Genomic DNA, 11,964 nt, shown 5'->3' on the forward strand with positions numbered 1-11,964 from the left:
GACCGCTACGCAATTGAGCGCTGGGAGGTCATCCTGCATTTCATGGTGGGTTCTCCCTGTGCTGCGGTCAGTCAGGACCTGGCTCAGCTGCTGGTCCAAGCAGGCCTCATGAAAAGGTACGCCGCAGCAGTAATAACCCGCCGAAGTTTGTTTCTACGCTGTAAAATCTCAGTACATACCTGGATCAGTTCTTGAAGAACCAAATTTAAATCATCAAAAATGTTATGCTATTTGAAAATATGTCATTGTCCATAACATAGAATTATCAGATTTCTTTCAACTTAAATATTGATGTTAGTGTTGGCCTCAGAAAACGTATCCTTCGCTGATGACCAACTCACTTGATACAATGCTGACTCAGCGCTGTGTAATGATGCAATAAAGACAGGCCAGCGCCAACAAGTCCCAGGTGAAAAGTGATGATCCACGTAGGAGGTTAGATTGATTTATTGCAAGTATTTTCAAACTATGTCACTTTTATATGAGAAAATGCTTTGAGGGTGAGGACAAATGGATTAATTTGGCAATCTCTGCAAATTTAGCCAATTCCAATAAAAAGCAGGGCAGAGCTTCTAATGATACCCTAAACTGGACACACTGGATAGTCTAGTTCTGAAAGGGGCGTTTTCTAACGTAACCACTAACCCTTCATAAAGAAGCTAGGGAAATGCTAACTCTGGGCTTTGGAAGCAATAGGCTAGTTAGCGAGGCTTACTAGCATTAGAAGCTAAGATTTGAGCAGATAAACACTCTCGCTCTTTTGTTTTGGGAAGGGATAAAACCGATGCAACACTGGCCACATCCCCCTCATCTGATCTCAAGTGGGCCAGACCAGTGAACCTCTCCAGAAAGATCCTCAAAGATTACCTGCCACAGAGTTTCTTGTCTGTTTGATGTTGGCAAACGCATGTTGCTTCTGCTACGACAGCGTTCTTAGGCCATTGTTGGTTAATAATGTTACGGACCCAGGAGAGAGGGGTAATATTCGGAGAAAAAACAAGATTTTTTTAAGATTAAAGTCATACATTTACGGAAAAATAACTCGTTAATTCTTTGATATTAAAGTGGTAAAATTGGAATGAATTACTTCTCTGCAATTTTCACACTTTGCAAAGTCATCCAGTGGGCCTGATTGGACCCTTAGGCGAGCCGGTTTTGGCCCAAGGGCTATATGTCTGACACCCCTGCTCTAAACTCTTTCTTGACAGCTCAATGCACAACGCTCTGCCATGTGGACAGTCCCGGTCCAAGGTTTACAGACCGGCCACGTCTAGTAACTGATGCTAAGCTGTGATTGGACAGTCACACATTGGGGGAGGGGTTTAGTGAATGGTCAGTTCTTTAAACAGTTTGGTACATGGATGCCCCACCCCCCTCTCTGTGCAAACCTAAATCAGAGGAAATATGTGGTGAATATTATTATTATACAGGCCTTTGGAAAAGCACTTAGTCCCATGAAAAAGCCAGTTAAAACATTGAGCGCCAGATTTATGCCTATACTCCCACTTGACTTTACTTCCATATGTAATGACAGACTCCACACAAAAGCAGACAATTGTGATTCCAATCCCGATCCTTGCTTTCGATTCTGGTTCTTATCGATTCTGATTCTTTGAGGGGTAGAGTTGAAACGGTCCATCGTCAAAGAATGAATAAAGTTAATTCTAGCTGTGTTAGTGCTACAGAATGCATGTAGCCCATGTTGTCCTGTCCTGTGCTCTGTTTGTCAGTGAGGCAGGAGAGGCGCCCTACATCACCTCGGCTGGTTTCCAGTTCCTGCTGCTGGACACAGCCTCTCAGCTGTGGTACTTCACCCTGCAGTACCTCAAAACGGCTCAGGTACCGCTGGATCATCTGTAGGCGTGGGGAATAAAAAAAAATTGCGATACGGTTCTGCTAATGGTTACTACATCATATCTGTTTCCAGGGAAACAGAGTGAAAGCAGAAAAAGCAGAAACATGTTATGTTCTTCTTTACAAAGTAAATAAATGTCAGACTGACTGACATGTGATGTTCATTCTTCTTAGAAAACAATTCGTTTTTAGAAACGTCTCACGATATATTGTCTCTAAAACGGTATTATTCAACTTTAGTTTTGGTTAAAGAAGGAAGGGAAATTCCCAATACTCAATAAATCACAATACTTCTAGAATCACAATAAATGAAAATCCCAGTACAAATCCAATCTGCACCCATGTATCGGGAAAGAATTGAATCGGGACAGAAGCATATCGCCCCAGCTCTAATCATCTGCTGCTCTCACATGATCAGCTTTAAAGAAGTTGGACCAGTGGTTGTCATCCATGTAGCATTAAGGCTCTAGAGTCTCTATAGCCAGTCATTATTCTGATTAGCTCATTTTCAGCAGACTGTTTCTGCCAGACTCTGGCTAACGGCCTGCAGAAGCCTGATCGATTCCCTGCTGAAAAAGAACGTCCATTGCTGGGAATGGAATGAATACAAAATAAAGGAGGACAAAGTAAGCCTAACTAACCATGTCATGGCAGTTCACCCATGAAAGTGCAGCATAAAGGGATGCAGTGCAGGGACAAAGTCATTCTGACTGAGAAACTTTTATACAGCAGCAGGTTAATTCAACTCGGTGCCGTTTGTTCGGTCCGTTCAGAATAATCCGTCATTTGCCAGTAAAATAGAAAAAGGAAACAGGCCTTATACAGGAACAATGTTTCAAATCTGAATCTTTTAGGCTAATGAATTGATAAATAAAGGTATTATTAGTTTGCCATCACAATTTTATTTCTAGCAGTGTGGACAATATAAGTGAACAGGAATATATGAATTGTTAAGGATGAAAAAGAAAAATTATTCTTCCTTTTGAGGCTCTTCATTTCAGATTTGATAGTAGTTTAACAGAAAGAAAACAACAATAATCAGTAAATGAAAACTGTATTTGTGTTAAAAGGAGAAATCATTTTCAGCAGAGTGAGAGAGTCACATGAGCTGAATTGTGGAAATGTACGTTATACTGAATGAACTATGGGGCTGTTATTGTAGTAAAAGTATTTTGTGTTTGTTGTGCAGCTGTATCTTAATCTGTGTGTGCGTAATCAGATTTGTAAATTTAGTAAAGAATCTCTAAATCTATAGTTGGACGTCTGTGTATTAAGATGTGTAAACACATCTGTAAACGTGTTATAGTCTATATCGGTGGCCTTTCATTTCCGGGATTGCTCCGGTGTCACCGGAAATTCCGCCCAGATGTCCCGCTTTTCGGCCAGATGCCCGTCCCCTTCCTCTTTCTTTGTGTTGGCGTTCTCCGGTGGATTAACTGCTCCTCAGATCTCTGCAGGGTAAATCCAGACAGCTAGCTAGACTATCTGTCCAAACTACTTTTGAACGTACACATGTTCCACCAAAACAAGTTCCTTCCCGAGACTATTTTGCAGCGGCCCCATGGTCCGCCCAAGACGATTGTGATTGGTTTAAAGAAATGCCAATAAACCACAGCACGTTCTTCTCCCATCCAGAATTGCTGTGTGGACTAGCCAGACACTCCTTCACAGCGCTGTGGGAGAGGGTCTGGACACGCGAGACTACGGTGTTTATAGATCTGTGAATGCGTGACAAAACTGTAAATGCGTACATAGATATTATTCTAAGTATTTTGTTCTGAGAGCTGGAAATACAAACATGTCATCAGTTTCCACTCAGCAGGCCTCTCAACTGTCTTTTTATACGGGACTCTGCTTCACCTCTGCCGTGACCGAGATCTGCCGATGTGTGTGAAGATTTGTCTGCTCCGCTGCTCGCACTGTGCTTGCTGCATACCAGCAGGCGGCAGCAGCAAAGTGACTGGCCTGGGAACAAGCCAACAGGGAGGCGGTGCTCTTTCTGGATAAAAAACATTATAACGTTAACATTTCTCAGGCGATTTCAATGAGTCATTTTTACTTTCAATGCAAAACAAAGTTTGTCTCGGGTTAATTAGAATCTCCATAGTTCGGCTATAATCGCTGCTAAGCACAACCGGCTCTGTGACACAACACGCAAGCTCAGTGCGCAGCAGGCAGGTTGCTATACTGTTACCGCCGAGACAGGCCAGAGCGTGTGTGTAGCTGCACAGAGGAGAGGAGAGTGCAGAATAGTAATAACACCTGTTGAGAACAGGAGGAATCGTGGGAGGATGAAGCTGTACAAAGCTACAGAAGGAGAGGCCGGCTGAGGTGGAACTGATGACTTGTCTGTTTTTACAACTTTTGGAGCAAAATAGTACTATCTATGCACGCACTTACAGATTTGTCTACACATTTACGAATCTCAGTGCACTTGTAAACCAGAATATAGATTTGGAGATTCTTTTACACATTTACAAATCTGGTTACGCACACACGGAATGAGATACAGTTGCACAACTCTCCACAAACATAATTATTGCATATAGTTTTGCTAGAATAATGGCTCCATAATTTACCATGTGAGCAATTGGAGTATGGACAATTGCAATCCTTGTCAATGTTTTTTGTTAGAGGCCTACATTTATTTGTTCATGGAGGCTATTATTTGAATAGCTGCCTTTGTTTGAGAATGTCGACTTATATACTGTTGATAATCTGTGTCTTGCAGTCCAGAGGGATGGAACTGGTGGAGATCCTGTCATTCTTATTCCAACTCAGCTTCTCCACTCTTGGCAGAGTGAGTGCACAGCAGTTTGTGTCTGTCTGTGTGTGTGTGTATCTGTCTGTCTGTCTGAGTGTGTGTTACTGATCATGCGTTGCCTATGTGCCCCAGGATTACTCGGTGGAGGGCATGAGCGAGTCATTACTCACCTTCCTGCAGCACCTGCGGGAGTTTGGGCTGGTGTTCCAGAGGAAGGTGAGGCTCTGAGATCCACTAACACCTAACATACTGTCAGCAGCTCTTCCTCCCATCTGCTTCACATGAAGAGAAACTATAATGATCCTCCATCATCATGGTATACACCTGTACTTCAACTAGAAAATAAGTCCAAAAAGATACAGACAATTGAAATAAAAATAGGACAAATGGTTTTATATGATTACATGCAAGCGACATTCCAAAAGATGTGCTAGTATTCATATAGATTATAGCAATAACAGCTCGCACATCACAGTCACAGCAGCAATGACTGAGGCAATAGATAACAAAAAAGTACCATGAATAATAAATAAAACTAAAAAACATGTACATACATTTTAAAGGGGTACTCCAGTGGTTTAGTATTGTTTTTCCATGACAGGTTAGCAGGAAACAGATTAATACAAACATTCAAGCAGCAGCAGAGATATGATTGTTGACAGCTGAACTAGATGTGTTTTGTAATGACGTTTTCTAGTTGTGCCTTGGGTTTGATTTTTATTTTTACTTGGAGAACTAATCCTGGTTCTGAATGGGATTACATTTCTACAGAAATGTACAGTATATTGACCAGTAAAAATAGTTGAAGGAATTTTAGGGATTTAGCTGGGATTTGGTGAATTTGCAGCACGCAGTATGCACTAAAAATGCAGCTAATCCTATGGTTGGTGTCTAATAGGTGGCACTAATAGGTCAGAAAAGTGAGGGAAAAAGCCTGTCCAAACACAAAACAAAATTTTTACAGCAAGTCAGTGTCACTTTTTGCAGCAACCATCATGTGACTGATGAATGACCATAAAACGTGTCTTATGAAGGCAGAATTAGCGGAGACAAAGAAAAGATGAAAGTGAACTAACCAATTAGAAAGGAGTGAAATTGTTAGTTTAGATATCCTGCATATAGTCATGATAAGTATATATAGTTGTAATATGTTTGTGTGTGTGTGTGCGCGCGTGTGTGTGTGCGCGTGTGTGTGTGCGTGTGCGTGTGGTCCTCAGAGGAAGTCGCGGCGGTATTACCCGACCAGGCTAGCCATCACTCTGGCTGCAGGAGTCACTACCAGCTCGTCCTCGTCCTCCTCCTCTACTCTGGCCTCTCCCCCTGGTACTGGAGACACTGGCTTCATTGTGGTAGAAACCAATTATCGGATCTACGCCTACACAGGTATGTCAGAACATGAGAAGCTTTTTGTGCTGCATGTTAACACTAATAAATCCATTTGACCCAATGTTTAAAGGAACACGCCCACTTATTGGGACTTTGTCTTATTCACCGTATCCCCCAGAGTTAGATAAGTCCATACATACCCTTCTCATCTCTATGCGTGTCATAACTCTGTTTGACACACCCACTGCTAGCCTAGCTTAGCACAGATCCTGGAGGTAACCGGCTCCATCTAGCCTACTGCTCCCAATAAATGATAAAATAACACCAACATTTTCCTATTTCCATGTTGTGATTTGTATATTTACAGCGTGTACAAATAACAAGGTCACATGAGACACAGCCATCTTCTCCGTATAGATACTGGGAACTATATTCTGAGAAGGCGAAGCACGCTACATCTACTACATGGGCGGTGGGTGATTTGCTCGCAGCACCTGAGAAGCCCCGTGGTGAGGAGCACAGAGTAACAATGGTGCTTTTCAGGTGCTGTGCTAATCACTCCGCCCAAGTAGCAGTGCTTCACCTTCTGAAAAAATAGTTCCCAGTTTGTATACAGTTAGAAGATGGCTGCGTCTCATGCTTTTAATGTAAATATGAATGGACAATGCATCCGGTTCAGCGAAGTGCTGCAAATGCAGAAGTCCCTTTTAAAACCTGCATTCTATCTGAATTCCAGCAGGGGGAGACACGTGCGGTTGCAAAAGGAGGTCTGTTTCTGTAGAAGTCTATGAGAAAGTGACTCACTTCTCACTTGATTTATTACCTCAGTAAACATTTTCATAATGAGTTTATGGTCTCAATCGCTAGTTTTAAGTCTTCTGCAACACAGAATGATGTTCATGTTTTGAATTATGGTTATTGATTTTAAAATCGGCGATAAAGCAGGGGGTGTTTTAGGGCGTGGCTATGATGTGATTGCCAGTGAAAGTGTGTAACGTAACGTGGCTCCTCACTCCTCTCTCTCGTCTAAAATCATCACATCCACAACCAGGATGGCTGCGCCCGTAACGGCAAACTCGACAACTCATAGCAGATCTCCACAAACCAATGGGTGACATCACACATGGTCCATGGTCAGTCCATGGTCTCATGTGACTATACAAATCACAACATGGAAATAGGAAAATGTTGGCGTTCTTTTGTCACTTATTGGGAGCAGTAGGCTAGATGGAGCCGGTTACCTCCAGGATCTGTGCTAAGCTAGGCTAGCGGTGGGTGCGTCAGACAGAGTTAGGACACGCACAGAGATGAGAAGGGTATTTATGGACTTATCTAACTCTGGGGGATACGTTGAATAAGACAAAGTCCCAATAAGTCGGCGTGTTCCTTTAAGTCTCCATTGATATGAAATATGCTACATACTTGTCCCTTTACAAATAAACATACAAAAAAAAAAGGATGAAGAAATTGGCGTCAGCCTCCAGAAGCTGTACTGACATATTAGTGTGTCCCTCCCAGACTCAGAGCTTCAGATCGCTCTGGTGGCTCTCTTCAGTGAAATGCTCTACCGCTTCCCCAACGTAGTGGTTGCCCAGGTAACCAGGGAGTCGGTGCAGCAGGCCATCGCCAACGGCATCACAGCACAGCAGGTACTCAACTACTGCACACACATGCTATACGGGGGGAGGGGCGCATAGTAAATACACTTTTAATAACTTTTGTCATTAACCGGCAATACTATTTGTTTTCATAGAGTAATATATATGCTGCCATAATAGTGCCCAGTTGGCCCCCAAATACCAACATTTGTGAAAATTCTACTTAAGTACAGTAGTGAAGTAGTTGTACTTTGTTACATTAGAACGCTGTGTCTGTATATGTAATGGGCATTTTTCTCACCTAACAGTGTGCGTAGATCAGATTTTCCTTAAAAACATCCACCTGAATATGAGAAGTATTTCTCCTCCCATCCAGATTATCCACTTCCTGAGGACCAGAGCTCACCCTGTCATGCTCAAACAGGTACATCAAACCCATCCATGCTTCCTTCCCTCTAATAGTCATGCGTGATTGTACTGTAATGGCTCTGCACAGCGTCTTCATCCTCCCCTCTGTGCTCTTCAGACTCCCGTGCTGCCTCCAACCATCACAGATCAGATCCGCCTGTGGGAGCTGGAGAGAGATCGACTGCGCTTCTCAGAGGGTCAGTTTATCTTTCACCGTGTGTGCAGGCCCGGCCAATGCATTTTTGTCTTTGATGTTTATGGATGACAGGCCTTTATTTTTTTAAGGTATATATTGTCATATCTTAGCAAAATTTCTTCTTATGTTCTGATATGCTCCTGTTTTAATTAGCTACAAATGGAAAACTCAACCCTACATTTTCTCAGCACAACAACACAGTCCTGTCATACTAACATAAACACTGTTTTCATTTACTAATTAATGCACTCTTTTTTTGATCACGTTTTACATTAAAGGTGACCATGGCCATTTTCAAAATTCATACATATTATGTTACATATTAGTTATTCCTCTGATCTAAGGCCTAATTCCCACGTACATGAGTATTTTTTTTTTTTAAATGATAGATAGATAGATAGATAGATAGATAGATAGATAGATACTTTATTGATCCTCAAGGGGGGAATTCAAGGTCCCAGTAGTTTAAAGACCTCACACACAACATACACATACATCATAAACAGGATGATGAAATAACAAATCCAAATGAATAATATGGACAATAAAAGAAAAGATACTAAATACAAAATCCACATGAATGTACTAAGGGATGTATAAGCATGAGATGCTTGCAGTGACGGGGCAGGGACTGACCCTGTGATTCAGTATGTATGGTAAGGTGCTCTATGAGAGCGTGTGTCATGGTGGTAGTGCAAATAAGTCCAATAGTGCAAGGATAAAGTCTAGAGACCAGCATTAAATATGGACAATATAAGAGAATAATGTAGACATAGTAATATAAAAACTATAGCAGTGCAAAGATAAAGTTTAAAAAAGACAGCATTAAATACGGGCATTATAAGGGAATAAATTACACTGTAGGATAGACACAAATCAACAGTCACTATTAGAGGTTTGAAGTAATAGGGTTATAGTCATTGTTCAAGTATTAAGTTAGACCTTAGTCCAGGCTGGGAGAAGAAAGGAGGGAAGGGTTGTGCATATGGGCTAATATAGCCAGTAAACGGTGTAAAATGCACGGTTTAGAAAAAATCTCCATCCACATAGAAGTGCAAAAACGCGACTGAAGTGCTGTAAAGAGCATGCGTGGCCAACAGGCGGCGATATAACCCAGGCGCGCAAAGAAGAAGAAGATGTTGGCCAATCAGAAGCATGAAAAAAAAAAAGCTGTAACTGGAAGACTACCCGCCAACTAGAAGTCTCGTCCAAGTCAGGCGACGTTGGCGGGCGCTGCGTCGTTGCATTGTGGGATTATTTAGCAGTAAACTCCGTAGCATTCTGATGCCTCCGCTCCCCAACACAACACAAGAGTAACTGTACGTGTATGTGTAAACCTGTACAAAGTCCTGCTAGCAAGCCTAGCAGCACTATTTTGACGCCTCACAAAAGAGATGAGGCTGCGTTCACACTGAGGCAAAACGCAGGTCTGCCTATTCATTTTGAAGGTGGGTTATGCGATTAGGCTGTGGCGGTGGGGGCCGCAGAAAAAAAAAACCTCAGTGGGCCTGCGGTGAAAAGTTGAGACCGACTCAACTTTTGTAGAAACTCTACCCTGTGTCCCGCTGCAGTGGCCAGTCATGTGCGCGTAGATCAGACTTGTCAGTGTTTGTTGAGGCGGTGTGAGAGTCCCGTACAGGAAACATCACTGCCTCCATCTCTGCCACAAGAAAGTTTTAAAACGCCAAACACAAGCACTGAACATGCTGGAAGTTTGGGGAACAGCTGAATATTTCCTCAGTCGCTCCGTCTCTTTTCTTTCTCTCTTTCTTCGGGAAATGAAGCCACGCTCGGAAATGTAACAACAATAATTGTGAAAAAAGGATTGGGCCATTTCAGTGACACTCCCACACAGCCCTGCGAAAATTGCACACTCTGAAGTTACAAGCCCCAAACTCTCTCTGTCTCCATGACAACACAAACGTCGTTTCTACAAGTTTTCACCCTGGCCAGAGTTTTCCCTAAAACGTAGTTAAAGTGCTCATTTTATGCTTTTTGGCTTTTCCCCTTTCCGTGTTATATATCTTTTTGTGCACGTTATAGGTTTACAAAGTGAAAAATCCCAAAGTCCCCCCCAAAGGGACTTACCATCTCCAACAGAAAACACTGCTCCAAACAGCTCTATTGTAGTCCAGCCTTTACTTTTGCTGCTAGCGTGGCACTCCCTCATACTCTGCAACTGACTAGCTAGCAGTACTTACTGAGCATGTGCGACTCCCAACAAAGATGGGACAGAAGTGAGATGCCTCACTCTGTAGCTAAAACAGAGAGCTCAACACACAGGCTGAAAAGAGGAGCTGCAGCAATGTGCAGTACAACCAAAATATGGTGTTTTCTGAAAATGAAACCACATGAACCTATTCTGGTACAACCTCTAAATACAACTATGAACCTGAAAATGAGCATAATATGAGCACTTTAAGGGAGTGTGTGTGGCGAAGCTGCCAATGGAAGGTTGTGACTGATCTGTGTGTCTCTCTCTCTCTCTCTCTCTCTCTCTCTCTCTCTCTCTCTCTCTCTCTCTCTCTCTCTCTCTCTCTCTCCCCCCCCCCCCCCCCCCCCCCCTCTCTCTCTCTCCCCCCAGGAGTGCTCTACAACCAGTTCCTCTCCCAGGTCGACTTCGAGGTGTTACGAGACAGAGCTCAGGTCAGATTTTGTTTCCTATCTCCATGACTAAATAATATAATACCTTATAATCATTATTCTATGTATTTAATAATGCATTTAGATGTATAAATGATGTGCATTGTTTATTTTAATAGCTTAGTGTTCTATGCACTAAAAGGTATGTACAAAGGCTTTAGGCCGCCAATGTTATTGTAAGCCCAGTTTAATATGCAACTTAAAATACTGTATGTAGTAGCGGGTCCCTGCTCCATCTCTCTCTCTCTCTCTCTCTCAGTTAAGGGGTCCTTGGCTTAAAAAACGTTGGAGACCCCTGTATTAAATCCAAATCCTATGAGTATTAGTTAGAAGTTAATATCCGTCTCTGAGACACTTGCTACCCATGCTAGCAGAAAAGGATCCACCAAACTTTGGCCCTTCTGCTGCTGCACTAACTGGTTGCAGCCCCAGTAGTTCCTGCTAGAGCACCGTTGGGCCTGCTGCTGTTTAATGGCGTGTTGTGCTGCAGGGTCTGGGCTGTCTGGTGTGGCAGGACGTGGCTCACAGGGTGATGGTGGTGTCGCCGCAGGGACACAGCGAGGTCAAGAGGTTCTGGAAACGACAGAAGTCCAGTACGTAACTGCAGGAAGAGAAATCAGCTGCAGACCTTCGGGATCAGATTTTCTTGCAGCCACAGTTGCTGTAAGGAAGTGGAGATGTTATACTAATTTTGTATGTTTCATAAAATGTTGACTACTATGTTTTGTTGATTAAATGGTTATAAGAAGAAAATGTACACCTGTCTTCTATACCAGTGTTTCTCAAATTCGGGGTACGTGTACCCCTAGGGGTACTTTGGAGGACTGCAGGGGGTACGTTATACTGGGTAAACCCAGCCCGATCTGCCGGTGATTTGATCAGCTCAGGCTGGAAACCTGTACATTATTCTATCCTGCTTCCGTTACAATTTTGCGGGGACCAATCACAAGCTGGCTTATCCACCTGGCGGGTTTAACACGATGACGATAGAGAAGCGACCAAGCATCATAGCGGCCACCGAAGCGCAGCAACCCGTTGATGCCGCTGTCGCTGCCATGTCACCCGGATCGTTGGTCTGATTGGTTGAAGGACTATCCAATTGCGTACAGAGTCATTTGAACTATGCCCGTTGATCTTGTACAGTAGGAAATACTGACACCTCAAGTTCAAGGTAT

General features: G+C 42.9%; 1 protein-coding gene across 3 annotated transcripts in view; it reads left to right on the forward strand.

Annotated features, from left to right (window-relative positions):
* gtf2h4 (general transcription factor IIH, polypeptide 4) overlaps positions 1-11,546 on the forward strand; it is a 22,572-nt gene extending 11,026 nt beyond the window's left edge. For 2 of the 3 annotated variants that reach the window (XM_028598237.1, XM_028598239.1), the window contains exons 5-14: positions 1-116; positions 1,731-1,839; positions 4,586-4,654; positions 4,751-4,834; positions 5,836-6,001; positions 7,463-7,593; positions 7,900-7,966; positions 8,069-8,147; positions 10,731-10,792; positions 11,280-11,546. The exon at positions 1-116 is cut by the window's left edge and continues 70 nt beyond it. In XM_028598237.1, the coding sequence (XP_028454038.1) occupies positions 1-116; positions 1,731-1,839; positions 4,586-4,654; positions 4,751-4,834; positions 5,836-6,001; positions 7,463-7,593; positions 7,900-7,966; positions 8,069-8,147; positions 10,731-10,792; positions 11,280-11,503 (1,107 nt within the window). In that variant the 3' untranslated portion in view covers positions 11,504-11,546. The remainder of the gene's footprint in view (positions 117-1,730; positions 1,840-4,585; positions 4,655-4,750; positions 4,835-5,835; positions 6,002-7,462; positions 7,594-7,899; positions 7,967-8,068; positions 8,148-10,730; positions 10,793-11,279) is intronic. The other variant, XM_028598240.1, reaches the window with a different exon arrangement.
* The last annotated feature ends 418 nt before the right edge of the window (positions 11,547-11,964 follow it).

The sequence above is a fragment of the Perca flavescens genome, chromosome 14 (genome assembly GCF_004354835.1).
Source record: "Perca flavescens isolate YP-PL-M2 chromosome 14, PFLA_1.0, whole genome shotgun sequence".
Classification (NCBI taxonomy): domain Eukaryota; kingdom Metazoa; phylum Chordata; class Actinopteri; order Perciformes; family Percidae; genus Perca; species Perca flavescens.